The sequence below is a fragment of the Melospiza georgiana genome, chromosome 2 (genome assembly GCF_028018845.1).
Source record: "Melospiza georgiana isolate bMelGeo1 chromosome 2, bMelGeo1.pri, whole genome shotgun sequence".
Classification (NCBI taxonomy): domain Eukaryota; kingdom Metazoa; phylum Chordata; class Aves; order Passeriformes; family Passerellidae; genus Melospiza; species Melospiza georgiana.
Genome location: NC_080431.1, coordinates 106,803,712 through 106,831,643, shown reverse-complemented (window position 1 = coordinate 106,831,643; position 27,932 = coordinate 106,803,712). Strand labels below are relative to the sequence as shown.

Sequence of the window (27,932 nt, the reverse complement as noted above, 5' to 3'; positions counted from 1 at the left end):
ATTTTGGCCTTGAAACCTAAGGCCTGTCTAGAGTTGTTTTCTCATCTTTGTCGTAATAGTTAATAAGATTTTTTTTTTTTTTTAAGGAAAGAATTGCTCCTGGTCCATGAAAGATGCACCCTAAAGTTTTCGAGGCATTAGAAATTAGGTGGGTAACCTCATGGATATGAGGAGATACCTTCAGATCGTTGCATAATTGTGGGGCCAGGCCTCAAGGAGGTTTCTTCAAGAGGCATTTTTAACGTTTAAGGAAACTGGAAGGAAATTGGCTGTTGCACTTATCAAATGATGCAAATGTGACTTATCTGGCTGAGAACAGCGAATGTGTTGTGTTTATATTGCCAATCAGCCTCTGGTTCAGCTTTGACTCCACTTTAATTTTATGCCCTAGTCTTTTCTATCTTAACACACAGGCATAAAATATAAATTGGGCGGTGCTTGGAGTTTATTTCAGTACAGTGTTTGATAAACATGCATCCTGCAGACTTTAACGGTGTGGTGTGGGCTGACCCTGGCTGGATGCCAGGCACCCACCAAAGCTGATCTGTCATCTGCCTTCGCAGCTGGACAGGGAAGAGAAAATGTAACAAAGTTAATGAGTTGAGATAAGGACCGGGGGAGGTCACTCAAGAAATACTGAAGGGTAAACAGACTTGAATTGGGGATATTCATTTATTACCAACAAAATCAGAGCCAGGATAATAAGAAGTAAAATAAATCTTAAAACTACATTCCCCCCACCTCTTTCTTCTTCCCAAGCTCTACCTCCTTTTCCCCCAGCAGGGAAGGGAAATGGGAATGGGGGTTATGATCAATTCATCACAGAGTTTTCCTCCCACTGCTCAGGATGAGGAATCCTTCCCGCAGGAGACAGTTCTCAATTAACATCTCCTGCATGAGTTCATCCCACAGGCAACAGCTCTGCACAAAATGCTGCAAGGTGGGTCACACCAGAGATGGGGTGCAGTCCTTCAGGCACAGCCTGCTTCAGTGTGGGTCCCCCAAAGGGTCACAGGTCCTACAGAGCCTGTTCTAGCATGGACTCCTCATGCCATGGGTCTGCAGGTCCCTGCCAGGAGCCTGTTCCAGCAGGGGCCTCCCATGGACTCACAGCCTCCTCTGAGGCATCCACCTGCTCCACCTTGGGTGTCCTCCATGGGCTGCAGGGGAACCTTGGCTTTGGTGCCTGGAGCACCTCCTGCCCCTCCTTCTCCACTGACCTTGGTGTCAGAGTTGTTCCTCTCACGTGTTCTCACCCTGCTTTTCTCTGCCTGCAGTTACACCTGCACAAAAAACCTTTTTTTTTTCCTTCTCAAATAAGTTCTCACAGAGATGTTCCCATCATTCCTGATGGGCTCAGCCTTGGCCAGCTGTGGGTCCATCCTGGAGCTGGCTTTGGCTCTGCTGGGTGTGGAGGAAGCTTCCAGCAGCTTCTCACAGAAGCCACTCCTGTAGCCCCCCTGCTACCATGACCTACCTGCATAAACCCAACACACCGTGATACTGAGAACAGCAGGGGAGCAATAATCCTTTGAAACTTTATTTTATTTAATTCCATTAAGGTAATAGTAAAACTTTTGTAGACTCAGCCCAGACCTGGGTTTCAGGAAGGCATCCTAAAATACTGACCTTCACAAGGTTTTCTGAGCTTGACCATACATGTGATGTTAATGTAAAATAGCCTTAAGTAAATATTTTTGCCAGGATGGAAGAGGCTAAGGGAAAAACAGAGAAGGGTGATGGTTAGTTCATAGTCAATAGCAAGGTAACTCTAGTATAAATAAGTAAAAATGGGAAAATTTGTTTCTTTGTCCTTATGTTTGAATTTAAGACTGAATTGCTTTGAAACAGTGGAACATGTTTCCCAAAGAGATAGTGAAGCCTCTGGATTTGGAGATATTCAAACCCCAACTGGACACAGCCTTAAGCAACCTGTTGTAGGTGGCCCTGCTCTGAGCAGGAGGGTTGGGGAAGACAGTCTGCAGAAACACCTTCCAGCTTGAACAATTCTATGATTTCTAAGCCAGTTTTCCAACAAACATAAAGTGCTTAGAAAATTCCAGTGAACAGCACAATATGCTCCAAGGTCTTTGGTTCCAAGGACGTTTTATTGAATTTTTTGTTCACCTAGGCAATGGAAATCCAGAATTCAGGGCATGTTGCACTCAAAGATTCAGCATAGCCAGTTGTCATGTTATTGCAGGGGAAGAGCTTCAGAAAACTAGAATGCCATTAGAGGGCAAATGGCTGGATGTTTTGCAGTCTTCTTTGCAAACTTATTTGCTAACTTCTTGACTGGCTGGCCATTCATCCTGTCTGTATGTAACTGTTCCACATTTACCCCCTTGTTCTTCATCACTCAGGAGCAAGATACCAGCATATTTTGAATGTTTTGTGTAATTTTTGTCTTGATGGAGCCATTACCTCAGTGTTTTCTCAACCACTCTGGTTTCCAATAGGCCACAGGCACCCTGGTGTGATCAGAAACAGGGTAACTCCCATGGGTGCAGCTGCCAGGAAGGAAGCCGTGTTTGCAGCTGATATTCACAGCCCTCTCTGCTCCCACAGCCAGCAGAGGTACCCAAGGGCAGAGCACACTGGGAACTGCAGGTACCATGGCTGTGCTGGCAGCACTTTGGAACAACATAGGTTAACTTACCTGTAGAAATGTTTTTGTAACGTTTTCTGGAATTCAGTAGGCAAAGGGTAAAACTACATTGTAAATAATTGGATTTCTGACCTTCACTGGTGGTTAGGTTGTGTCACATTTAGTACAGCAGAGAGAGAATACAGCTTGTATATAAAAGTTTATAGCTCAGTTGTTCTCAGTTCTCAGTGAACAGAGCTCTTGCAGTCCAACTCTAATTTTACTTGTGATCTACTGTTCCTTTGTATTTTTCCCTAGTTTATTTTGGTGTCACTCAGAAGTAGGTACTGTGCTGTATCTTTTTCCTCACAAAGGCAAATGCAGTCAGTGGCTTTTGCTCAGTGTCCTCTTAAAGTCATACTTGAATGTAGCAGTCATGGAGTTAGTTCTGGAGATACCTGCTGCTAATTTCATAATTGGACATTTATTTATCACAATGGCTCTTACAATGTTGTGATCAGGTTCCAGCTTGGTAATCTTAAAAGGAGTTGCTTTCTATGTTGAGTCATGAAAAATGGGTTACAGCTCCAAGTAAGTATGGCTGATGTTTTTATCCATCTTGCTGATAATTTTCTTGTCAATAAATGATAAAAATTCATAATGAGCCGTTTTCAGTCACATTTCCTTCCTTTTTATCTTGTATGTTAATTAGATCCTTTTCCAGGCACTGGCAACATGGATAGCAAACACCATTGTGCTGAGTAACTCTTCCAGATTTCTCAAACTCTAACTCCTCTATTGCCAAGCTCCAGGTTATAGGAGAGTAACTTCAGTTTTGTCAGCTTTCTGGTGACTGATTTGAAGGTCTTAAGTAGACATGTGTTTGCTTCTTCATCTGTGAAATAGATGAAATAGAGTTATTTCACCATCCGGTTACCTGATCAAGTTTCAGTAACCATTTTTTGACCTTGACAAACCCCTCAGTTGGTGATGAGGGTTCATTGTGAGCTGGCTACGTCACTGTACAGTAAACATGAGCCTGCTGAAGTTATCTTTTCATGTTTTTCCTATGCAACCACAGTGATGGAGGTTGGGTAGGAAAGAAAGTGAAGGGGGATTGTTCTAATTTCTCCCAGAACAGTCCTGTGTTAATATATTCTCATGGAAATTCTGGAATAATTTTTCTGTCCTGTAGCTTCTATTCGAAACTTGTCTATAAAAAGGAAATACTGCAATTTTACCCAAAGATCTAATGTTCCATAATATTTCTTTTGATTGTTAGTAATATTGCAAGTGCACCAATATTTACCTGCAGTCATTGGACTAAAAAGGAAGGAGTAAGGAGGATTGACAAGATTGCTCCTAGCAGTGGTATAAAGGTCTGCTTCATGACTGTAGTACTGCTGACTTTCACACACAGTGTATTCAGGACAGTTACATTGAAAAGGAATCCTTGTAAAAATATGTCCCAAAATGAAGGAAATATGAGGGATAAGCAGTCTTTCTATTGATAGTCTAATCTGTAGGTCCAGATAACCCTGGAGACTTAAAATTGAGTGCAACAAAGGAGAAGCTGTCAGTGCAAAAGTCTGTAAGACCTCATAAAGTGTTTCTGGTCACTTATCAGTAGGAAATGCCTAGTGAGAAGTAAAAGTATAGGGAAATGTGGAGTTGTGTGCTTTAAAATGCACTCCTGCCTGCCTTTGTCAGCAGAGGAGGTAGCTGGTTCATTTATAACAGTAAATCTCAAAAGGCTTGAGCCACTTCAGGAAGGGTGATATCAGCCAGTGCCCATTTGTCTGAGTTGGGTAGTAAGCTGGCTGTCATGTTCAAGTCAGTTCTTCTAAAATAATTGAAAAGAAACATGGGATTTCTTTAATAAGGAACAAAAGGGTAGAAATGTAACTAGTGCCAGTAAGTGTGGCTTAGGGAAAAATGATCTTGGCAGACACACCAAACTTCATTACTTGAGTAGGTGAGAAGCTGCAGCACAATATAATTGTGCAGATGGAGCAGACTTGGGCAAGGTGCTTCAAACTACACACACCTAACGTCTCCCTTACTTTCAGTATCATACATTATGTGGCTTAAAAGCTGATGGACTGAGAGTGGTGAAGAAATACATAACATGGCAGAAATCACCTAACAATTGGATTGTTCAGAGGTAGAACCTTAGGTATGGCCCAACACTTCCATCATGGTCTAGAAGACATCATAGAGTAATTCCTGTTTTTATTTGTGACTGTGACAAAGTTGCTGGAATAAGTACATGGAGATGATGAGGAAAAGACAATGCAGAAACATCACACACTGAATTACTGAATTACTTTGTAAATTGAACCACTTAAATAAGTTATGTCCTAATCTGTCCAAGTGCAAAATTAAGTGTCTAGGATTAATGAATGCAAATCATGTACCTAGAAGATATTTCTGAATCCTGGAAAGTGGAAACTTTAGAAACGTTTAAAAGAATGCAGTCACAAGTCACCTCAAAAACAGCCTCATATACATGTGGGACAAAAAGGGCTGGTGCTGTTTGGGGATGCTCAGAGTGGAGTAGTAGTAGAAATAAGGTGAATTTCTTTCTGCTGGGTCATGTTTTTTTCAATAGACCAAAAACTGGAGAGGCCACAAAGAATTATAGAAGAATTTGGATGTTTAAAAAGTCTTTAGCTGTTTAATACCAAAAAGAACACAAAAAAAAAAAAGTAGTCATGTATCATATAGTACTTTCCCAGTTATAGGAATTCAGTCTAAAGAGAGACATGGATAGCTGGAGTTTAAACAAGATAGATTTGAGCAAAAAAAAAAAAAAATAGACTTGGCTTCCTAAGTGATAAAGGGTGGTGATCAACCACAAGCAAAGCAGTGGACGGGATGGATCTTCCTCCCCTTGATGCCAGATTGGATGGCACTTCCTGGCATTTCTGCCCAAGTCCTTTGGTTCACAAAGTGAGTGAAATTTAATGGCTTATGCCATAAAGAAACTGATGTTAGGCCATCTTTTACAATCCTCCCCTGCCCTTTCACAGGTGGAAGCAGGTAGAAGCATCCAGAAGAATATAGTTTCTTGGTCCTGGTTTTTAGTAAATGGATGTTTTCTATCTAAGAATAATTTCAAATAATTTTTTTGCTCTGTCAAGACATGCCCAGGCCTAGTTACTCTTAGGAGACAGTAGATTTTCTTGTCCATTCTGTAGTTTTTGTAGCGCTGTTTAGAATTTCTCAAGAATTGTCCAGGCATTAATTTGTGTTTGTAAGTCGAATTACTGTAATTACACAATACAAACCTCTGAGGACAGTGAGTTCTGTAGAGTCCTCTAGTGTACATGCTGAGGTGCCTGCTCTCAGACAGCAATGCGTGTTTGCCCCTCTCTTTTTCATTCTCAGACATTACAGAATTGATATTGCAGATACTGCCAAGCCTTTAATGGCTGACTGACACCCCATTCCTGGTTGGTTTTGCTGCTGGCTTAGGAAAGGGACTTTCTATGGCCACCACAAGCACATATTGCCATCACTGGTCCTTCATTATCTCTTAGCAACCATTTGGTCTTTCACGAAAAATGTCCCAGGCTAGATGGTCTCAAGAGTTTCCATGCAAGACCATTGAAGAATGGGCTGTGACCCACAGAAGGAAATGCAGCAGGAATTATTGAATCACAGCCTCTGTGCCTAAAATGGCTCTGAAAAGAAGGTTCCTTAACTCCTCTCACCTGGGGCAAAATTCACGGTAAGAAAAGAGTTGCTGGAACCTCCCAAAGCAGCTCTGGTTGTTGCTGTCTGCTGTGACAGAGGCATATGGCCATGCACAAAATCTCAGTGGATGAACCCCTTGAAATTCCCTACAGAAAAGTGAAGACAGGCCAAGTTATCTGGAATTTTATCCATGGAACCAAAATCATGGAATTAAGCAAAGTCACGGCATAGGAGAGGCACTGTCAGACCAAAAGGACATGAGGTGCTCCAAGCTGCAAAGCAATGTTATGAGTCAGGGCTTGGCATTCATGCTGGACAAGGGAATGAGAGGCCCCTGTGATTGATCTGTGTGGTGGGTGGGAGATCCCAAGTCTATAAAACTGCCCAGGTCTCAATCAGTGGATGTGATCCATAGGCACCAAGTGGCAAGTGCTTAATAACCTTGCATTCCTCTCCCAAGGCATGGTTCACAGAGTCACAGAATGGTTTGGGTTGGAAGAGCTGTTAAAGATCATCTAGATGCAACCCTCTGCACCAGGTTGTTTGTCATTATTGGTGGCGAGCTGCTCACAAGTGGAGGCTTCCCTGTTCCCCAGCCTTCTCTGTTATCTGCCTCATTGAAGACACAGAACTCCAGGACAGTCACCTGCCATGTCCCCTGCTGCTGCAGCTGCCAGTCCTGGGTTTGCTGCAGGACCTGCTGCCAGCAGGCAGTGTCCTCACCATGGAGCCAGCCCTGGGTTTGCTCCCAGCAGGCAGTGTCCTCACCATGGAGCCAGCCCTGGGTGTGCTCCCAGCAGGCAGTGTCCTCACCATGGAGCCAGCCCTGGGTTTGCTGCCAGCAGAGTGTCCTCACCATGGAGCTCGAGCATGAGCCTGCTGCAGCTTGCTGTGCTGCCCATCACCATCCCCTGGAGCCTGTGAAGGGGCTCTGACCCATCCATCTGCACTTCTCCAGTTACTGCTGGTGCTCAGAGTGCTCCGTGAGACAGCTGAAGACAGAACTGGCTTGGTGTTGGCAGGAAGCTTCATACAGTTTGTGGGAAGCAAGGCTTGGAGAGGGGCCCGGGCTGTCACAGTGCCTGTGTTTGGGGTAGCATCTGGCCTGATGTCTGCCAGAACAAATGGCTGGCCACTGAGACAGGCACGTTACAGCCAACACTGCACATGCAGACAAAGCCACCAACTCGCTTCAGCCCAGGGTGCTTGGGGACAAAGGCGCCACACGCACTCGTCTCCAGTTGCAGGGTGAATTTACACAACCAGAGCTGGGATGTGCACTGAACTGCCTGTGCACACAGGCAGCCACAATGCCTGGGAGCCAAAGGCTTGAGGGCAAAGAAAGATGAATGCAGCTGTAAGAAATACTTCCTTTGATGACAAAACTGGTCGCAAAGAATGAAGTAATGAAACAAAGATTGACCTTTACAATTGTGTGTCAGTACACAAAATTCTTTTGAAGAAATTTGCATTAAAAATGCTCATTAAATAAAGCAAAATATCTTTCAAAGAAGGTTTTTATGGCATTATAAGAATTTTACCAAGCCTCCACATAGACATTGCTGGAATCTGTGTAACCCTGAAAAATAAGGTATTGGAGGAATATCTGTGAAACAAGTATGGCAATATTCTTTTGGAGAAATTTCTTCATGATAAGGCTGAAATATTGGATAGCAAAGGAGTAGGAAATACACAAACTGAACAGTGAAACGTGATCAGAGAATCTCATTTGTTGCTTGGGGTCTGAAAACTGTATCTGAACTTAAACTTTCTAATGATTCCTACTTATAAAAAAAGAGTATTTAAAAAATGTGTTCAGACACACTGGGCTGATGACTGACTGACATGCTTTTTATTCCAATATTAACATGCATCTTAGAGAATCATGTCCAGTGTAAAAAATCCCATGGTGTTGGGACCAGAAGAGGAATGCACAGTTCTTGTGTTTGGTCTGTCTGTGCAGTGCTACACAGGGAAGTTTAGAGAAAGATCAGAAGAGGATGCAGATACTCAGTCTGTGTCTTTTCTTTTTCAGTTGTACAAGGTCAATAGGTTGGAACTGACCTAATATATTTAAATCAGTGAAAATGTAAGGCCAGTATCTCTACAGCTGCCTAAATCTCAGATAACCTCTCTACTTAAAAACACCAGCCAAGTGCAGTGTAATGTCACTTACTTTGAAGCTGACATTTTGCATTGTACAGGTTTTCAGTTGCTCGTAAAACTTTGCCAGCTTTCACAAGTCTGAAATTTTCCCTATGGGGTGTTGGCCTCAAACTGAATTTTTTTGTGGAGACTCCAGACACGGTTTTTTCAGCTGCCTCAGATCAAAATGCAGATTACTTGCCCTTGCAGAGAAAAAACAAAGAAGAAGAGAAAAAGAAAAGAAGGAAAGAAAAAGAAGAAAGAGAAAAAAAGGAAGGATAAGAAAAAAGGAAAGAAAAAGAAAAGAGAAAAAGAGAAAAATAAATGAAAGAAAAGATAAAACAAAAAGAAAGAAAAGGAAAAAAAGAGTTTTTTAAATTAAAAAGCTATATAAAAAAACTTGAAAACAGATCTTACATTTAAACAGCAGGGTGGTCCTTATGTTGGGCAGGAGTCCCTTGCAGCCTGTGGAGAACTGGTAAATTATTTGTTTGCATTAAAATCTCTGACATGTCTTGGTTTACAAATATTCAGTAGGCTTCTTAATCCTTAGTTGTACTTAGTTGTTAAAGGAAAGCTTTCACAGGCAATTTTGTTTCTGGTGCATCCAGATTAAGTGCTGTGTAATCTTAAAGGTATTTTTAATTAGGTAGGACGGTTAATTATTTATTCTACGATTTCAAATAACAGCTCTTAGTTTGGACTCTCATTGGTTGTGGGGGCAGGGAGTGGGGGCAAACATTAAAAAATCCATGACTTCCTCCATAATTCTGTAAACTCACATTTCATTTACCTTATTTGCCCGTGAATCAAAGATACAGCCTGGAGTTGTTGGTGAGTACATGTAACAAAGGTAAAAGGACTGGTAAATGTTCAACTGACACAGTGTTAGAAGTCAGCACTGATGGATCTTGAAAAAGAAAAGATAGAAAAGATTTGGAGTGTTAAGAGTTCCTTTCCTCAGCTGGTGGAGCTGTAGATGGCCCTGAGGTTTATCTGCTTTGGTAACTATATGAGTATTGTGTTTTGGAACAGAAACAGCCCCTCCCTGTTTCTCTAGTAAATCCTTTAACAAGAGAGCAGGACATTGCAAACCAAACCATTACACTGAGGGACCAGCCTTCTTTTTGGGAAGCCTTCAGTGAGACAGCAGTGAGTTTTAGTGTTTGTCAGTTCAAAGCTGACAAAGTTCAATTAACTGTACTCCCCTTGAGTGGATGGGAGCAGCTTTCACCAGCCCATAGAGCAGCCAGGTTGCTCTGGAGTGTACCAAGAGTCCAGTTTCCTGGGATGTTATGTGTCTAAACAGACACTTTCCCATAAGGCTCAAAATGCTTTCAACGACAAAATGTCTGGTTTTAACTGCAAAAATAAATTCCCAGCATGAACACAGGTTGGTAGAACAGCAACAGTGTGAAGTAGCAATGAATTTAAAGGAGGAATTAAGCTTTTAGAAAAATGGAAGTAATTTAAGATCCCAGTTTCCAAACACTTAAAGCACAAGCTCACCTTCAAGTGCACAAGTGTCCCAGCAGTGTTGACAGGACAGTTTGTGTGCCTGAAGCACACAAGTGGATAGTTCACAGGGCTGTACCAATGTTTTTAATACATGCTAACAGAAAACAAGACAGGAGGCAAAGAGCCAAAACCATATGGAGAATATGTGAATGCTGTGATTGCTGTGGAAGGACTAATTATACCCCCATACCTCTTTCTGGTGTGAAGTATGACTCCATCTTAGATTTTTAAAGGATTAAGTTGTATACAATTACTGGCAACACAATAAATGGGAGACAATTTAAAGAAAAAAAAAGAATTGTTGCTAAACTTTGTTATCAAAAGCATTTTGGCTGTGTCCAAGAAAAAGTACAAAAGATTATTCTATTTCTGTATGCCCAGTGCTAGTCACCAAGGTTAAAAAAAGCTGCTTTAATGAAAACTTGCAAAAGCTGAGACTTAACTCTGTTGTGTGGTAGTTAGGATGATGTTGCAAATGAAGTATTTTGAGATACATAATAGATTACCTAATCAAATGGATGATTAAGCAAAACCGGGAAGAGAAATTATTTCAGAGAACCCTAAGGTGCTTTTGCAGGAGAAAACACTTTTCAGGTCTTCATTGAACAACAAATAAATGAAAATAACTAAATATAGAAAAGTTTAATGTTTGGCAGGAGAAGGGGTTTTCTAAATAACATAATGAATCCAGTCTAGTATGTTGGATTTTTTTACAAATGCCCACCCAGAGGCAAAAAGGGAGAGCTGCTGCCCTGATTCATTTGAATCCTTAGGATTGTGTAACATGAGACTTAATTAAGTGAATCTTGATTTTTTTTCCCCCCAACTCTACTGAAATAGTAAAAAAAACCATACTAGGCTTTAGAAAGAAAATGTTTGAACAGAAAAGCTGGTGTTTTATAAATGTACAGCATGCAATTTCTTGATGAAGCCTTCCTCAACACAAGTAAATAACATATATTAACATTATTCAACTAAAATATTTCAACAGTTTTCATCTGTGTTTGAGCACAGTGTTCCAGTGCCTTGTTTTATAAAAGACATTGAAGAATATGTATTTATTTAAATATTTGAGGTAATTCCTTGAACAAGATGTTTGTTCCTTGGTAACAAAATTCTCTTGCTAATTTTGTTCTTTCTTCATTGCATATATAGTGCCCATGTTAGGCGTTCTTGTTTGGTTGGTTTTTAATCCTTTCAGGGTAAGAAAGGAGAATTTATTTACATACTTGTATCATTTACAAAGTTTTTGACTATTACAGCTTCTATGTTATTCACCATAAACCAAAATTTCTGTAGAATTGGTTATTCTAGCTGGGTTTTTAGTCTGGAAAATATGAAACATGCACTTTTACTACACCATGGGGTGGACTGGAGATGGATGGAACATTGGACGAGCACGTACAGATGGAGCTTTACAGAAACAGAAGCAGCAACACGAAGCCAGAGCACGTTAGTGATTTTAGCACCGTGGTAAGGGAACATCAGCCACTAAGGCAGCTGTGCCAGAAGAACGGTGGCAGTGGAAGAGCTGATGAAGAAGGAGCGGTGCTAACACGGTCCGGCGATGTCAGGAAAGGGCAGCTGGACCTCGTGGCTGCCCACGGGCCGTGCCCGGCCAGGAGGGGCGGGAGCTGGGGCCGGCACTCAGGGCTTTGCCGTGCTGGGTCAGGGAGGGCGTTTGAAGCTTTAGAAATGTTTAGCCCCAGCCTGGCAGCAAGAGGTGACCCAGAACGGCACGGGCGGCGCAGCTGGGACTTTACCCGGGCAGAAACACCGATGGGAAAGGGGGCGGGACAAGTTTAAACCTTTCCTGAGGCAGGCTGGAGGCTCATCCACATGACTCAGCACGGAAAAACAGCAGGAACCCTTTCTGTAGCACTGAGCTAGAAGGTAGCACTTTTCAAAGTGCTGCAAAACGAATGCAATAAAAATATAATTTAAAATTCTTTCCGTATTTCGTGTATACTAGGGCCGAATCAGCAAAGGTGTTAACTGAAAGTTTTTTCTTCACCCTTTCAGAATAAAATCTAGTATTTGGCTGGAAATGGCATTTCCCAAATACACAGTGAAGTCTCAGAAATAACTGCTGCCACACTTCAACTCTGTACCACTGCACAAGCTATCTATATTTGTGTCTCCAACCCATTATAGGTGCAAATGCACACCTCTGTTCAGGTAGCTGAACAGAGTAAAAGAGGGTAAAAACAAAAAATCACACTGAAACAAATCCTTGGTAAAGTGAGAAAGCTCACAAGGCATCTGTCACTATTTTCATCCTGGCCAAGAAAATTAAAATAATTTTCAACTTCCTTAGCTGCACATGATATTGCTTTCTCTTGTCATTCAACATCTCAGCATCCCAGCTCAGTGATGAGGAGGGCGTGGTGCACCCATCAGCACCCAATGTATTTGCACTTACACTCTTCACACTTGTTCCCCAATGCTGCAGAGACACGTTCCATGTATTCAGCAGTCTCAAAATCCCATTACTTATCACTCATGTCAGCAGTGAGAGCTAGCATTAGAGGAAATCTAACATTTTGATGGCAGAAGAACTCTATATCCTGGTCTGACAGGATATACAGCAGGGTAGAAAGAGGTGATCCTTGTGATACCCTCACCCCCTCCTGGAAAAGCCACAGGTCAATGCACAACTTCTGCAACATTATGGCACTGGTGTTCTTTAAATTGCAGATCAAGAGAGACACAATCTCCAATATATCTGAATTTCTAAGAATCTCTATGGGTGCTTAAGCAGTTTCTCAGAAGCTTTCTGCATGTGCTTCATTAGAGCCAGAGGTGCAGTGCACTGAGAAAGGGCTCTGCACTGAATTTCTCCCTGGAGCTGGTGCCATCCAAGCACTCTGCTGTACCTCACATTCTCTTTCATGCTCACCCTCCTGCCACCAGACTAGGCAAGGCTCAGGTTTATCCAAGTTATAGAATTCAGTTACAGAAAGGAGTTGCCAAAGCATGGAAGATGCAATCCTTGAAACAGACACATTTAAGATTGTAGATTGGTCAAGTACCTGCAGAGTCAGAGAGAACTACAGCTGACTCCTGCTTTTAAAATGGAAAAGCACTACTCAAAAATTAATGCATTTACTCTCAACACCATGTAAGGTAGTACTTTAGAAATGGAAAAACTGAGTACAGGAATGTAGACAGAGTAAGGGAACACAATATAGTGCAAAATCAATAATAAAATGCAAGCTGTTTCATCAAATTCCAGCCTGATGAGTGAAATAATATTTACCTTTAGAAAGCCCTTGAAGATACTGAATAAAACCAAAACCAAGCTTTGAAAACATGCAGTACTTTGTACCAAAACATGTTAAGTAGCATAACTTGCTAAATAGTACATAAAACAGCTAGAACTATGTATATTAGTACAAATAAAGAAGTGAAATCTAAATGGATCAAAGTATTAGCACCCTACAGTAAGTTTATTATGTTATGTTTTATCCTGAGGCATGTGATTCAGAGTAGCTAAACAAAAGTGGGTTTATACCTTTTTTCCTCATCCTATTCACAATTCCACCACCATTACTCTGCCCCCACCCCAAATCATCCCTTTCTACAGCCTCTTCCCAATATTTTGTATTTGCTCAACAAAATTTTAAAGTCGTTTACCCCTACTGTATAAATAACTCCCAGGTCATTCCCACAGATTTTCATGATGACAAAGTTATGTTGCAATTAATCACATTCTTTTCATAAATCCATACTAAAATAGGCCAAAACCAGTACTGCCAGTTCAGATCCAGTTTACTTGTGGTTTTTTGGGGGGGATTTAAGAAAACATGTAGTAATATCAGAAATGACAAATTCAAGTCAGTCAATACTGCCATCCTAATTACAAAATGTAATACTTTGGAATCCTAAAATCAAGAACCATAGAAACAAAGAAATACAGTTTTTTGTTGGTAACAGTTGTCTAAACAAAACAAATTGTGCAGAAAAGGTACTAAGTCTTCCAAGAAGAGTTTGCTTGCTTTTAATTCTTGTACTTGAACAATCATTGCAGTCTTTTGTTACTCAGAAAAACTGTATGAATTAATGAAAATAAGCAATATTTTATTTCAATACCAGATTTATGGTTTGTGTGTTACACTGGGGCTGGTTTGACTGATATTAAACAGATATGTCTGAAACACAAAGTAACATAAATTAGACATGCCATGAGACATGTACAATTAATTTCTACTAAAAAGTAGATAATGAAACCCCACTTCTATGCCAATTCTTTTACACTTTTAATGGTGATAGTGACTAGTATTTTAGTAAGAGGGTAAAATTCAATAAAAGGTACAAGGACAGCCATACAACTCCAAGATAGTGTTTGCACAGCTTCCAATTCCACTGTGAAAATACACCCCTCCAAAATAGAAATAGGCACTTCATCTTTAAAAATGAAGCACTCTTTTGTTCTTCAGTCATCATCAACAGTTGGCTTGATTGTCACTCCTCTTCTGATCTGACCCCAACCAATTAAACTGAAATAAAAAAGAAAAGGTTTATATTATTTTTACCAGTAGTCAGAAATATCCTGTATAAGTCAACATCCTTCTGTCCTTCTTATGCCTTCAGTTCTTACAGTCTGAATTTTCTACACTTGTCTCCCACTCAAAACATTCTACAAGAACAAACCTGCTTAGTGGAAACACAGAATAGAAAAAGGTGAAGGACAGAGGACATTTGTGACCAGCTAAGTGTGTACTCCTGAACAGAAGCTGAAAATCTGAAAATATTGTAACTTATGTTGTACTGTTGGATGGTAAATCTATGCACAGCTTGATCTCTTTCACCTGTGTCTGAGGTGTTGCACTACTTTCAAAGAGAAATAACAATTCAGTAAGATTACAAACAGCTGTAACTCTCAATGATAGCCTGTGATGGTAACTCAGCTCTCAGATGAGTGCTGCTATTTATATTCAGCAAAATGAAGGCCTTTTTAATAGGCCACTATTGCCTCAGGAAAATACATTTGCAAAAAAAAAATTCAGAATACATCCATTTCCACAGTCAGCAGGCATTTCATATTATTAGTAAAACTGTGTTCAAAACCTTTCCAGTTCCTGGTGAGAAACCACACATGCATCTCAATTTACCTTGCAGTAGAGCCTGTCTTGGACACCAGAAAAGAAACTGAAGTTTATCAGAGCAGCACTTCCCACTTTTTAGTACCAAACCATAGGTCATAACTTGACCATCTTTGAATTCAGTGATCCTTGGAATCACTGCTGTATCCCATTTGCTGTTTAACCTCTCTCTATTCCTCTGTATATTTCCTTTTTACTTTACATCTCTTTTTAGTCTTGCTTTATGATCTTCCTTCTGTATTTTCAGTGCTCCATTGTCTCAGGCTGCAAGTTCCTTTTCACAGTACCAACTGTACATAATCTTTACTGTAATTAGGTTTTACTCTGCAGGTTTTCCCAGTTTGCCTTCTTTTCCTTTTCTCAACTTTCAGTTTCCTTATATTGTCTTTATCTTTTTAATACAGCATAGGAATCAGCTTTCAATAACTATCTTTACAGGAGGCTGCCACTCTGTGCCCACCTCATAATCCAGAGACAGGTGGGCTTTTGGGCAAAATTTAGTCAAGTTTTTTAATTGGGAAAGAATCTACAGAAGCAACAAAAGATACATTATTATTTGCACAGGCTATCAGTCTACAGCTTAAAAAAAAGGAAAAACCCCATAATTTCTAACATAGTTTCTCCTCTTCCTTCTGCTTTACCTGACTTAATTTGGGTCCTGCCTTTTTTTTTTCCCTCCTGTTCAAGAAATGTTATCTTTTGCCTTGGGTTTTTTTCAGAGAAATAATCTCTTCCCTAATTTGTCATTTTTCTCTGAGACAGCAAGCACTAAATTCCTGTCTACATTTTCTTGTCATCTGAAAAAGAAACATGCATCCATGGATATTTAAAACTTGGCTCCTTTCCATACAGTACAGACTTCTTGTAAAAATGGCTGTGCTTTCATACTACAAGAGCTGTGCAAAGCCAACAAATCAAAAAAACTTATATTCTTATCAATCCAGACATATGAGACCTGTGACAGGTACAGTATATGTAATCACCTAAAGAGAGTCTGGCACTGCAATAAAGCAATTCTGTTCATCATTTTCAGCCTTCAGATGCTTCTGCAGTCAGACATTTTATATTTGTAATTTGAATAGGTCAATCCAGTTGATACTTTATTCTTTCCTCTGTGCTTGTAGAACACAAAACATTCAAAAATCCCTCCTCAGTTCCCCTGTTGTTATTTCCAGGCTGCACTAGAAATCACATGCAGCTCCACAGCTAGAAACCCACTGAAGTGTGCATAAAGATGGCTATTTGGCTTAACATGGTGAGAATTTCCCAACCCCTCTGCCAAGATTCCCTACTGAGCTCAATTTACAGCTTGGCAGTTTGGGCAACAAGCACAAACCTCAGGTGTTTCCTTGGCTGTTAACTAATAGATGCCCTCTCAATTGTGGGGTTTGTTTAAAAAAGGGATAGCAATGAAATGAGGCACTCCACAACCATGATGCCAATCTGTCAGGAGAATCCAGAAGAATTTTTAAAACAGACACACACTTACCTATTCTAGTACAAAGCCAGATCCATGTATTTTTGTTAACAATGTAGCAAGCAGGTACCCTACCAACCTCACACCAACTTACCGCCAATGCTTCTCAACTCTTCGACTCAGAGCAATTTTTTCTCCCACTTCTGTGCACACAGGGTTAGTTAGCACAATCTTCCCCAAATCAGCCTTTACAGCACTGACTCTCCCTCCAGTAGATAAGGATCCTATGTTTACCATTAGAACTTCATTCTTCGATAATTTTTGCACCTGAAGACAGACATACAACACTCTGAAACCTAAGCTTTAGTACCAAAAACAAACAGCACAGACAGTACCAAGTTATCTTCTGTTACCTTCTTGCCACAAAAAAAGATACAGATGAGAAATACTATAAATACACACACACAAATTATGGGCAGCAGTCAGTAGATAAAAGTTTTATATGCAAAAGGACAAATACATAAAGATGTTGTACATGTAGTTCTGAGGTTCTTGGTATGATGTACTTTCTTGGGATTGATCTACATTTTCTATAAACTATACTGATGATTTCATGTAACATATTAAAAACACAAACAGTCAGAGATATTGTTACATACAACCTGTGATGTTATACAGATTATTTACTAGGATAGTGTATTTTCATTTCCATTATGCCTACATAAAGAACCCCACAAAATAATTAATTTCACAGGATAAGAGAGTGCTAAAGCACTTTACTCACTGTTGCATGAAGCAGTTTATAATTTTAAATGCTAACAGGGGAAATTATGATCTTTTAGTTGATTTGTGTAAAACAGATCATGTTACACAAGTTTGTCCTGTGCCTCAAGTTCAGTTTTTTCCAACCAGAGTATTTCAAAAATATTTAAACTTAAAAAAATTCTTCAGTGAAAAAAAAATCTAAAAAAAGCATGTCAGTAGGAAGTAGATAAGTACCACTATAAAACTAATTATTGCACAATGAATAGGATGATAGAAAAAGAAAACAACTACCAGCATGCTTAGAAAAATACCTAACATGACACATAAATACTTTATGCTGCTTTAAACCAGTGAGATGAATTTGTACTCCTCTGAAAACCATCCTATAGTATTAAACAAGCAGACAAGTTTTGTGACAAGCTTATATCAACACTGAGACAAAACACCTCCATATGATCACAGCAATATATTCACTAATGAAAATTAGCACAGGAAGCAAAATCAGTGCAAACAAAGGCAGGGGCACAGACCTTGGCAGCTTTCTTGTCTCCCTCGGTGCGCACGCCCAGGAGCCGCCTCAGCAGGAAGTAGGAGATCTCCAGCTCTGTAAATATTTCTGGCAGGGCCCCAACTGCACCAAGAACCTGGCCCACCATGCGGTCAGCCCGGCACAACGTGGGGTCAATCTTTGTGCCAACACCTACAGACAACAGGAGAGGCAGAAGGAGTAACTGAATTCATCATTTCTAATCATTTCTATGTGCTAAAACATTTGAAGATGCTCTTAAAAAGCATCTTCAGAGAATGTACTGGGAATTCCCTGCCTGGGTACACTTTCAGAATGTCAGCAAGACTGTGAGCTCTGTCTAAACAGATGGAGAAATATTCTGCTGTTAAAGCTGGTACAATTTACAGTGCAAGCTGGTCTGCACTGGCCAGTGACATTCAGGAAAATTATTTCATTCTTAAATACCCATTTTTCACACCAACCCTGTCTCTCTCTACATATATGAATTATCTAAAAATGCTAAAAGTGGTATTGTTGTTAATTACACTGAAATTCATTGCTGAATTTCAATAAGCATGAAGAAATTAATCTTTTCGTAAGACAATATTCTTACCTATAAGGCCTCCTGGAGCAGCATATTGTAGATCATTGTGTTCAGCAAAGAGTGACACAATTTTGGAAAAGATTGGCTTGCACATGAGTTTGCCTTCACTGTCCTTGGACACAATACCAGGCCTCACCTCAATTTCCTGGCCCACCTAATGACAAAAGTGAAAAAGTTTAACTGGTTATTTCACAGGAACACAAAGCTGACTAGTCACAGACAAGACTTACATATCCCAAGATCTATTTTTTATAAGTCCTTGGTTCTGGGCTACTGAAGAACTTGTAGGATTTCTGTTGCACTGTTTCATGCAAATTGAACAATACTTACAGCAAATGTAACACCTGATTTTCTTTTCAATACAATTTGTAAAACTGCTTTAGCAACAGATCTTTATCAGCAATAATTCCAACAATTAAATTTCAGTTTAATTTTTAAACACTGTATTTCATTTAGAAATATTTCAGCTTTGAGAAAAATTGAGTTAATTGACTCAATTGACATCAGTACACTGCAAACCAGAGAAAATACAAGCTGTATAAATGTTCAAAGATATAGTTTGCTCTCCAGCCTAACAAAGCAATTGTTTTAAACTTTCTGTCTATTACTAGCAAGCAAGCAAAATAAAAAAATCAAAATATATAGAACACTTAAATGGGGAAGTGGGACCTGTGAGAGCCCATACACACTTCTAAAGTGCTTTTAAAGTTCTTTTGCTCTCCTCTTCCTGACTATAATTCAGCAAGTGGTAGGACACAAATAGCTCCTCCATTTTTGTGAGGGATTAAATCTGTTAGCATTATTAGCAAACGTTAAGACTACAAAAATATATTTAAAAAATTAAAACCAGTGCTTCTTGTTCTGGTATTTTAAAGCTGTGAAGTAAAAATGAAGTACACACAGAAAGAATAAGTGCAATGTGACTGAATTAAAGTTTGAAAAAATCAATTACATAGACACATTTTGTAGCAAGTGTGGAAAAACTCTACTCATTGTCATTACAAATTTCAGTCAAGAAAGAGAAAAGTTTACCTTTAAAACACCCTTTAGAATACTGCCACCAGCAACACCTCCCTTAAGGTCATCAACTTCACAGCCAGGCTTGTTGACATCAAAAGATCTAATTACTGAAAAGAAGAGATCATAACCAGGTTTATATTTACCATCAGATTTTTAAACAATGTCTTTCTTCAGCAACTTTGACTGCATTTGTTCTTATGAAAGGATACACATATTTATAAATATTACAAAACCAGATCAATATTTTATTCCCAATTTTTAGACAGACAGTTAATTTTATTCTCAAAACCATTTTAACTACTCATATATATAAATGTTTCAAAAGACTTTTTCTGCATAGCAGAAAGTAACTTAAAGATCTGAAAAAGAAGGCAATGGTCAACCATTTTACAAAACCCCTTTAATATTCACAATGTTAATTGTGAATACCAGAACTTTGTTTTAATGTACTCATAGCTGAACACTGTAACCTTGATGTAATTTTTATGGTCAATTTTTATGCATTTATGCAATGTAGGACTTCCTTGGATTATTGGGAAAAAAAAGGCAAGCAAATGAATTCCTTGTAGGAACTGCATTTCATGCTGGACAAGAACTGAAACTTTGACAATTACAATCAGGAAACAGGAGACTAATACAAAAGATTTAACCAAGCTACCCAAAAATTTTCCATGGAAATAAGTGAATTATCAAATTGATCAGCTTGCCAATATTTTGTTCAACCAAAACTAAATTCATAACAACTAAAGGGATGTTTTTAAGATAGGCATATTTCTCACTTTTATTGCATTTTAGTGCTGTCATATGCACAGAATATACACAAAACCAACTAACACTGAACAAACAATACAGCTCTCAGAAGACATGCAAGTTTTAAAAAAGAGCATCCTAAATACTCCTTTTAAACCCACCTGTGTTTGGGCAGGTGCTATTCTAAGTGCAGACACATTCAGAAAATGTTTGGCCACCAACACCCAGGCCTGACTCTTACGTACCAATGAGCCTCGGCTCAGATGTGAAGTCTCGCAAAGGGACCGGGATTTTCTTCACTATGTACTCACAAACCACCTCTATGTTGTACTTCAGCTGTGCTGAGATTGGAATTATTGGAGCTCCTTCTGCAACTGTGCCTAAAACAAAGTGAAGTTCAACATTTAACTTTAATATGACCAAGTGTTCTGTCCTTGTTAAAAATACGAATCGATTTCATGGCATGGTCTGTGTGTATTTCCCAAAGCGACATCAGAGCATCCATCCCTCCCTTCAACATTTTAGCTCACATAGCCACAGCTACTTTTTGAGGCATTCTGAAAGTGTGGAAGATAATCTTCCATTCTAAGGGAGAATTCACTTCCTACACTGTGATCAGCAATATTTCAAAGATTTCTTAAGAGAGGTCAATATCTCAGTATTGGATACAGCAGTGTTAATTTTAGTCAGGTTTCATTATGACAAACTAAATTTCCTGTTAATTTAATGATGTATGTTTTTCAAATTTTGCAATACAAATACATATTTTAGAAAAATGCTTATTTTACAAAAGAATGCATTTAGTAATCCAGGTTTGTTAGACAATCATTAGTTTTAATTATGTCTATGTTCCTTGTGATAACTCCAGTTTTCAAACTCCAAATTTATATGTCAGGCCACTCTGACAGAGTTATGTACAGCTTCTGAAAGGCAACAATTATGAATTACAGGGAAAAAAAATAACAAAACAGGAAAAAAGGAAAAGAAAGACCCACTGGCAACTTCTGATGGTGACAATCTAGCTCTGCAGCTTGTCACAAAGCCCACCTGCTGCAGATAAACAGGGAAAACAATGGAAGCTCCAGGGAAAGATAAAACTCAAATCACTCTAAAGGTGAGCAGACCTTTAGAGAGTAAGATAACACTGCCCAAACTGGATTTGCACAGACAGATGAAAGAGCAGTCTTTTGTCATTAGTTAAAAAAATTAATATATTTAAACCTACAATGTGCCCCTAACAAGTACAGCCTCCTTCTCTCCTGCACAGCAGTAAAACCACAGTGAAATCCCTACCTAAGAAGCACTCCAGGAAGAAATCACAAATCCACTGAAAGCTACTATGTAAGAGTGACTGATGTTAGTTTTACATCTCCAGCTCAGACCCAGAGCCATAACACCGCTGTATGCAAGCAGGCTGAAAGAACCACAACCCCCATGGTCTAATTTCCACATTAGCAGACCATGTGCACCTGCATTGCCCAAGATAAGCTTTTCTATCAAATACAGAAAACCACTATCTCCATGTCTCAACACTGAATTTCCACCACTCATTGGATTTCTGCTCATGAAAACTTACCTTGTACAAATGCAAGAATCTGTTCATACTGTTCTTTAGCCTGGCTCTCTTTCACCAAGTCAATCTTATTCTGTAGAATCAAAATGTGCTTCAGTTTCATGATTTCTATAGCAGCTAGATGTTCTGAGGTCTGAGGTTGAGGGCATGACTCATTACCAGCTGAAAGAAAGAAGAAAAGTGAGTGGAATACAGAAACTATGAAGATAGATAAAACTGCTACAGTTAGGATATCTACTTCCATCTACTATCAATATGTAAAAAAATGTAAAAAAAGACAAGACAGTTATCTCTCAGTAATCTACATGTGAATCACCAAGTCAGTAAGCACCTCTTCTCCCCTGTAGCTGCTGGCTGTAGCCTCCACACAATGCAGGATGAGAGGCTGCCACAGAGGTTCCCCCATTCTGCCTGCTCCCACTAGGAACACCCACCCAAAATATCCAAAGATACCCACACCTAACTTGGCTTACTCCATCCTTTAGCTCTTCAGATATCTCAGAGCTGACTGTAGCTTAATACACAAATTACCTTTCAAGAAGTATCTTAATATTTTCTTATCAGTAAAGTCATAAAAATACCAAGATCCCCAAACTCTGCTATAATTCAATCAAGTATGTGAATAGAGCTGCTATCAGCATGGTTTAGACTTCAGCTAAGAAGCCATCATTGGCTGATGTGTTATTATGGTGGTTAATCTGCCTGAAGTTTGGTCTATCACACTTTCTGGAGATAAACAGGCAGAAGAAATGATAGCTCATCATCTATCTCAGACTTTAAATTACAATATCTGAAGCAGTTGACATATCCTATCAAGGTAAGGTAATTGGTATGTATCACTACAGAACACTAGAATGTTCTACAGACAGAAAAATCCATTCTACTCACTTTCTGTTGCTTGCAAATCAGAACAAAAGTCGTCTGGATTATATTAAATCTCCTGTTCTTAAATGTTGCCTATATTTATCTGGGCTACTGTTGGTACTGCTGTTTGTGAACTCTACTGCATGGCAAAGACTCCATGCATATTTAAAGGAAACTGAACCTTCAGAGAAACTCAAAATGCAGCTGATCTGTTTCCACAAAGTGATAAAATTTTACAGTACTGTATGACAAGAGGGTTTTACATTACCTATCTCCTATCAATGGGGCCAGCTACCAGACTAGTGGGTATGGATAGCTGTGTTTAAAACAAACCAGCTTGTTACAGTACAGTACCATTGTAGCACCACTTTAACACATCTCAAAAGCATTCACTTGTTTGCACTGCTCACCACATCCCAGGAGATTTTAAAGCCCACATAAAGCTGCCTCATGCTACTACAAAACAGAGCTCTGCATTTGGGGAGCAATCATTACCTATCAAGAGCAAAGCTGCATCCATTACTGCTGCACCGTTCAGCATGGTAGCCATCAAAATATCGTGGCCAGGGCAATCCACAAAAGAGACATGCCTGTTGCAGGAGAAGGTGAAAGAGAGATCCAAAAGCCCATTATCAGCAATTCCTCTGACTGATTTATGTCAGTGATTACCCAGACACAGAAGTTAAAAGTATCCTTAAAATAGTACTTTCAAAAAAGTTCTGAAAGAACACAAATGCTACTGAACAGCTACTGAATACTTTTTCTGAGTTTTCAGATTTAATTCCACATGTCCACATTAAGTACCTCTTTAATATTTCACCAATTTACTCTAAACTAGATTAAATGCACCAGGATAAAAGCCCAAAATCAAACCAACCCACCACCACCAACCCAAACCTCAACACACCACATGAGATTTCTCTCAACTCTTTTAACAGGCACCTCCCATTCCTCATTTTTAGGAAACTATGCATCTTTAATAATATGGTTATAACTGCACTTCAAAGATTTGTCTACAGACATGATGTTACATTTCCAACCTTATGGTTTTATTGTGCAGACCAAGACAGTTGATTCACTACATTCTTTCCTGAACCTATCTACTGAAGAATCCTTGTTCTTAGTGGCAGGCCATCAAAAAGCAAGGGACTAATTTGGTGTTTTGCTGATGATGTTAGGAATCTCCTACACGCAAGTAACCAGTAGGATAAAGAATGCAAAGCTTTTAAGCAGTTTTTTCACAATGACTGCCTGCCTGTCGCACTCCAACAGAAATTAATCTCAGTACAAGTGCTCTGCTGGCAATCTGAGAAAAGGACACATGGTTACACCACATGTATTGTGTCACAAACACAAACCAAGGATCTGGTACAAGTCTTCATGACTACTCTCATTTGAGCAATTGTTGTGCAGACTCACATCACTGCATAAAGACAGTGCTATACTTTATCAGAAATCAAGTAAATAAAGAACACCTGGCCTCCAGTGAGAGGCCTGATCTCACAATTAAGCATCAGGCTTTCATATATTCCTTTAAAAAGCTTTGGAAACTCTGCCCTTAGGAAGAAAAAGTTCAACAAAAATCACCCTTCCAAAAGAGATTTTAAAGATGTGTTTGTGAGGTCCACATTAGTTCTCAATCTGCCTGGTTTAAAATGTACCTCTATTAATAGCAGAAATATTTAACTTCAAAGTCCTGCAAGTAGCTGAGGGCAGCAAACACAGCTGTGCTGTACCATGGAGTGCTCACCACCACCAATGAATTGAGATTAGACAATGCCTTAGCCCAGGGTGCCCCATCTAAGAATGTGCAGTGTGCCAGAACCCGTTCAGCTCACAGCTCAATCCTGTTCTCATACAAAGGCAAGTAAACAGCATTTATTGCAGTAATTTAAAGCAGTTACCTGACTAGTTTAAAGTTCCCTTTGGTGCCAGGAATATCTGTAGGGAACTCATCTGGGGTGCTACTTCCACAGGACCGGTAGCACTCTGGTCGAGAGCAGCTTGGGTCATCCAGCTTGTAAATCTGGGATTTTTTAAATTGAAAAAAGGTTTAATTCCTCAAGGATTAGTTACCTGTAATCTTACATCCCCATGAAATATATTAGTAACAGAGATGCTACAATTACAGTGATGACTCACCTTTGCATTAGCATAACCCAGTTTGATTGTGATATTTCTTTCCAGTTCATTTTTAAATCTGACAGTGTGAACTCCAGATATAGCTTTGACTACTGTTGACTTTCCATGGGCTACATGACCAATTGTGCCTGTGTTGTAAAAGGAAATGTTTGTTAATAAACTAGTTTAATTTTGTGGAATGCTCCACTGCAACCGATTCACAATTACCCCAAATTCTTCACAGCCAGTAAGTCCATATGGTATACATATGGAATTTGTAATCATTTTTGTTTAAACAAACAAGACCTGAAATTGTGCTCCCAATGGACTGATTTTTGCATTTCAATGAATCCCATTTCAATCCTTTACTTCAAAGGTAAAAAAAATTCTGCTTTAGCAACTATTCCCCATGCCATTCAACTATGCTGAAGTAAAATTGGTGCTTTTCAAGTCAAAAGGGCTGGACAAGTCCCTAAAACTACTATGTAACTGTTTCTGCACAAATTTCTTGAAAGTGTTACCACATAGGCACCATCTGCTACTGCATGAGCATCAATAAGAGTCACCTTAATGCACCCCTCTTTTTTATAAGGTTTTTTTTACCTATATTAATTGTTGCTTGTCTGCTGATGACTTCTGGTGAAAGAGGCGTCAGCTTGGTAACATCCTGTATGAGGGAGATTTTAGAATTTATTCATCTTGTATAGAAATGTTTGCACAGTTAAAAATTAAGAACTTGAAAATTAACTGATTGTTCTATTCAGCAAAATCCAGTTATATTATGTGCACTCCAGTCTTTTAAGTGTGTGAAATATATGGGTAAAAGTGAACCAAGTCCTGCTTGTGAATCAGTACAGGCTTCAATTCAAAACCCATCAGTCTTGGCTACAAAGTGTTAAAGATGGGAGTAAACAAAACAAGAAACCTCAAAAAAACTTTTAATAAAACACCCCAAGCCCCTACCTATCCCTGAACCTAAGTTACACATAACAGACAAATCCATTTTCAACAGTCTACATGACAAACTGCACTAATATTTTATAAACAAAGCTTTGTCAATAAACAGTTGTTTAATTGGTGTAAGGTTCCATTACAGCCAATACTTAATTACAACTAACCTTTGGAGTCACTGGGTCCAGAGATTTCATTAGCACCATGGCTTTTAATTCTTTTTAATGACTGTTTTTTTCCTCAGATACTGTTATTGCTGCTTTAGGTACCAGACAAAAATTCTGCTGTCCTAAACAGTCTGTTGTGGGAACTTATTGGTAGCCACTGGCAACACAAAAACCTCACAAATACATTCTGTATAGATAAAGAAACAACTCTGAAAGAGTTGTTTAGGTTTTTTAAAGCTGTTTGACCCAATAATGGACAAGTGTTGAAATCCACTGAAATGTTCCTCTGTAAAGCTAATATCCATCCAACATTGAATTCATATGGATGAGCCACTCAGTTCAAGCAAAGATTCACGATGCCAGAAGAGTCCTCGGTGCAGGACAAAATTTTAGATACAAATAACACAAACATTGAATCACATATTGTTTACACTGTCACATGAAGGCTCTGTGCAAAATGATCAAACACATCTGTGTAAAAACGTAAGCTCAGTCATTCTGTTCTCAAGTATGACGTGAATAAAATGTTCCTCTTCAACACAAAGCAAGTTTTGAACACCTAAGACGCACAGATAAATTTATATTTCTCATATATCTAACTTTAAATTACTTCCCAGGGATGGGAACGCGACCTGCAGATGGCACCATGTGGCCGGGTGACCAGAATTTCAGCGTGATGCAATTCCTGCCACCAGGAGAACGCTTCCTGCTGCACGAAATCATGCACGCATGGAGGCTTTGCCTCGAGCCTGGTACAACGCTATTGCTCAGCAAGAAGCTTCACTCAGCCACAAGCACTCAGGGGCCGGCAGAACAGGCCTTAAAGAGAATTCCTGCTGATGTTCCAGCCAGTCTCTACCTGCACCTTTTCCAACTGGGAAACGCCATAGTCAACAATGACAGGAAGAAAAGAAGCTATCTGAAATAACTAACATGCTCACAGTAGGGAATTCCTGTGCTCAAGCCCAAAAACCATTGAATATTATTATTGTAAAGACAAATTAGCTGCTCCAGTTTAAACACCGGGCACACAGCAGGATTTTTGACTATGTACATCATAACACACTTGCATTTGAAATATACATTATAGATACACTTAGAGTAGCGTGTAAGTGTAATAAGTGAGGAAGCCCAGGTGAGATATTTCATAGGCAAGGAGACCACTGCAACTGGCTGCAGTGGTAGCTAGAACTGGTATTTCTCGGTAGTTGTTAACAGTCGAGAAAATTTTCTTGGCAAACCAAGACAGGGCTGGTAGCGAACTCCTCGAGCTTGCTGTAATGAAACACCTCAAATCTATGGTTCCGCTTCGGAAAAACAGAAGTCTTCAATACCACAGAACAGGCCAAACCCTACATGAGGAAAACTGCAGCCACCAGTGAGCCATGAAAGCTTCAGCCGCGCCGGCGGGACACGGAGCCGCTGAGCCTCGCACCCACGGGCGGGAGAAGCGCCTCGCCCGGCGCCCCCCACCCACCAGGGTGCACCGGCAGGACCTGCTCCCCGTTCCCTGCCCTCGGTCCCCGCTCCCTGCCCGCGTCCCCTGCCCTCGGCCCCGTTCCCCGCCGCCCCGCGTGCTGACCGCGGCTCCCCGAGGCGCCGCCGCCTCCCGCGCCCCTCGGAGCGCATCGGCCACGGTGGGGCCCGGCAAAAGGCTCGGAGCCACTCGGGCCGCAGCCCGAGCCCACCCGGCCGCCCCCGCCGAGCCCCGGGAGCCCGATGTGGCTCCGGGTCGCCCCGCGGGCAGCGCTCACCAAGGTGCCGAGATCCTGCCGGCTGAGGTGCGGCTGCCCCAGAGTCACTCCCGCCTCGTCCCCCGCCATCTTGGCCCGAGTAGGAAGTGAGGAGTCCCGCGCGGCCGCCTGACCGCCGGCTCCTCTCTGCACCGCCGCTGCCGGCCCGCAGCCTCCGGCCCACAGCGCGGCACCGGCCGGCCCGGGAGCGGACACCGAGCTCAAGGACAAACAGCGATCAGCGCCGGCGAGCCTCCACTGGCTCCGTGGCGGAGCGGCACGAGTCAGGCGAGTCACCGGGCAGCCCTGTAAAGGACCCCCGGGCGCCCTTACGCCGGGTGATGCAACCGGGGCCTGCGGCGGGGCCGCGCGGCGCGCGCGTGCACGTGCACGTGCACGGGGCGG

At 40.5% G+C, this 27,932-nt stretch overlaps 1 protein-coding gene across 1 annotated transcript; it reads right to left on the bottom strand.

Moving 5' to 3' along the window:
- Positions 1-13,702: 13,702 nt before the first annotated feature.
- Positions 13,703-27,657, bottom strand: EIF2S3 (eukaryotic translation initiation factor 2 subunit gamma). Its single transcript, XM_058018614.1, has 12 exons — positions 27,549-27,657; positions 25,280-25,343; positions 24,698-24,825; positions 24,460-24,581; positions 23,051-23,145; positions 21,695-21,853; positions 20,364-20,498; positions 19,381-19,475; positions 18,358-18,502; positions 17,767-17,936; positions 16,626-16,798; positions 13,703-14,448 (listed from the first exon to the last, which is right to left on the bottom strand). Exons 1-12 carry the CDS (start codon positions 27,615-27,617, stop codon positions 14,385-14,387), a joined length of 1,419 nt encoding a protein of 472 aa, XP_057874597.1. The 5' UTR covers positions 27,618-27,657; the 3' UTR covers positions 13,703-14,384.
- Positions 27,658-27,932: the final 275 nt, after the last annotated feature.

Coding starts and splice junctions, on each gene's coding strand:
- EIF2S3 (XM_058018614.1), bottom strand. CDS start 27,617: ATGGCGGGGGACGAGGCGGGAGTGACTCTGGGGCAGCCGCACCTCAGC. Junction 25,344..27,548: donor GGCAGGATCTCGGCACCTTG/GTGAGCGCTGCC, acceptor TCCCTCATACAG/GATGTTACCAAGCTGACGCC. Junction 20,499..21,694: donor GATTCTTGCATTTGTACAAG/GTAAGTTTTCAT, acceptor ACTTTGTTTTAG/GCACAGTTGCAGAAGGAGCT.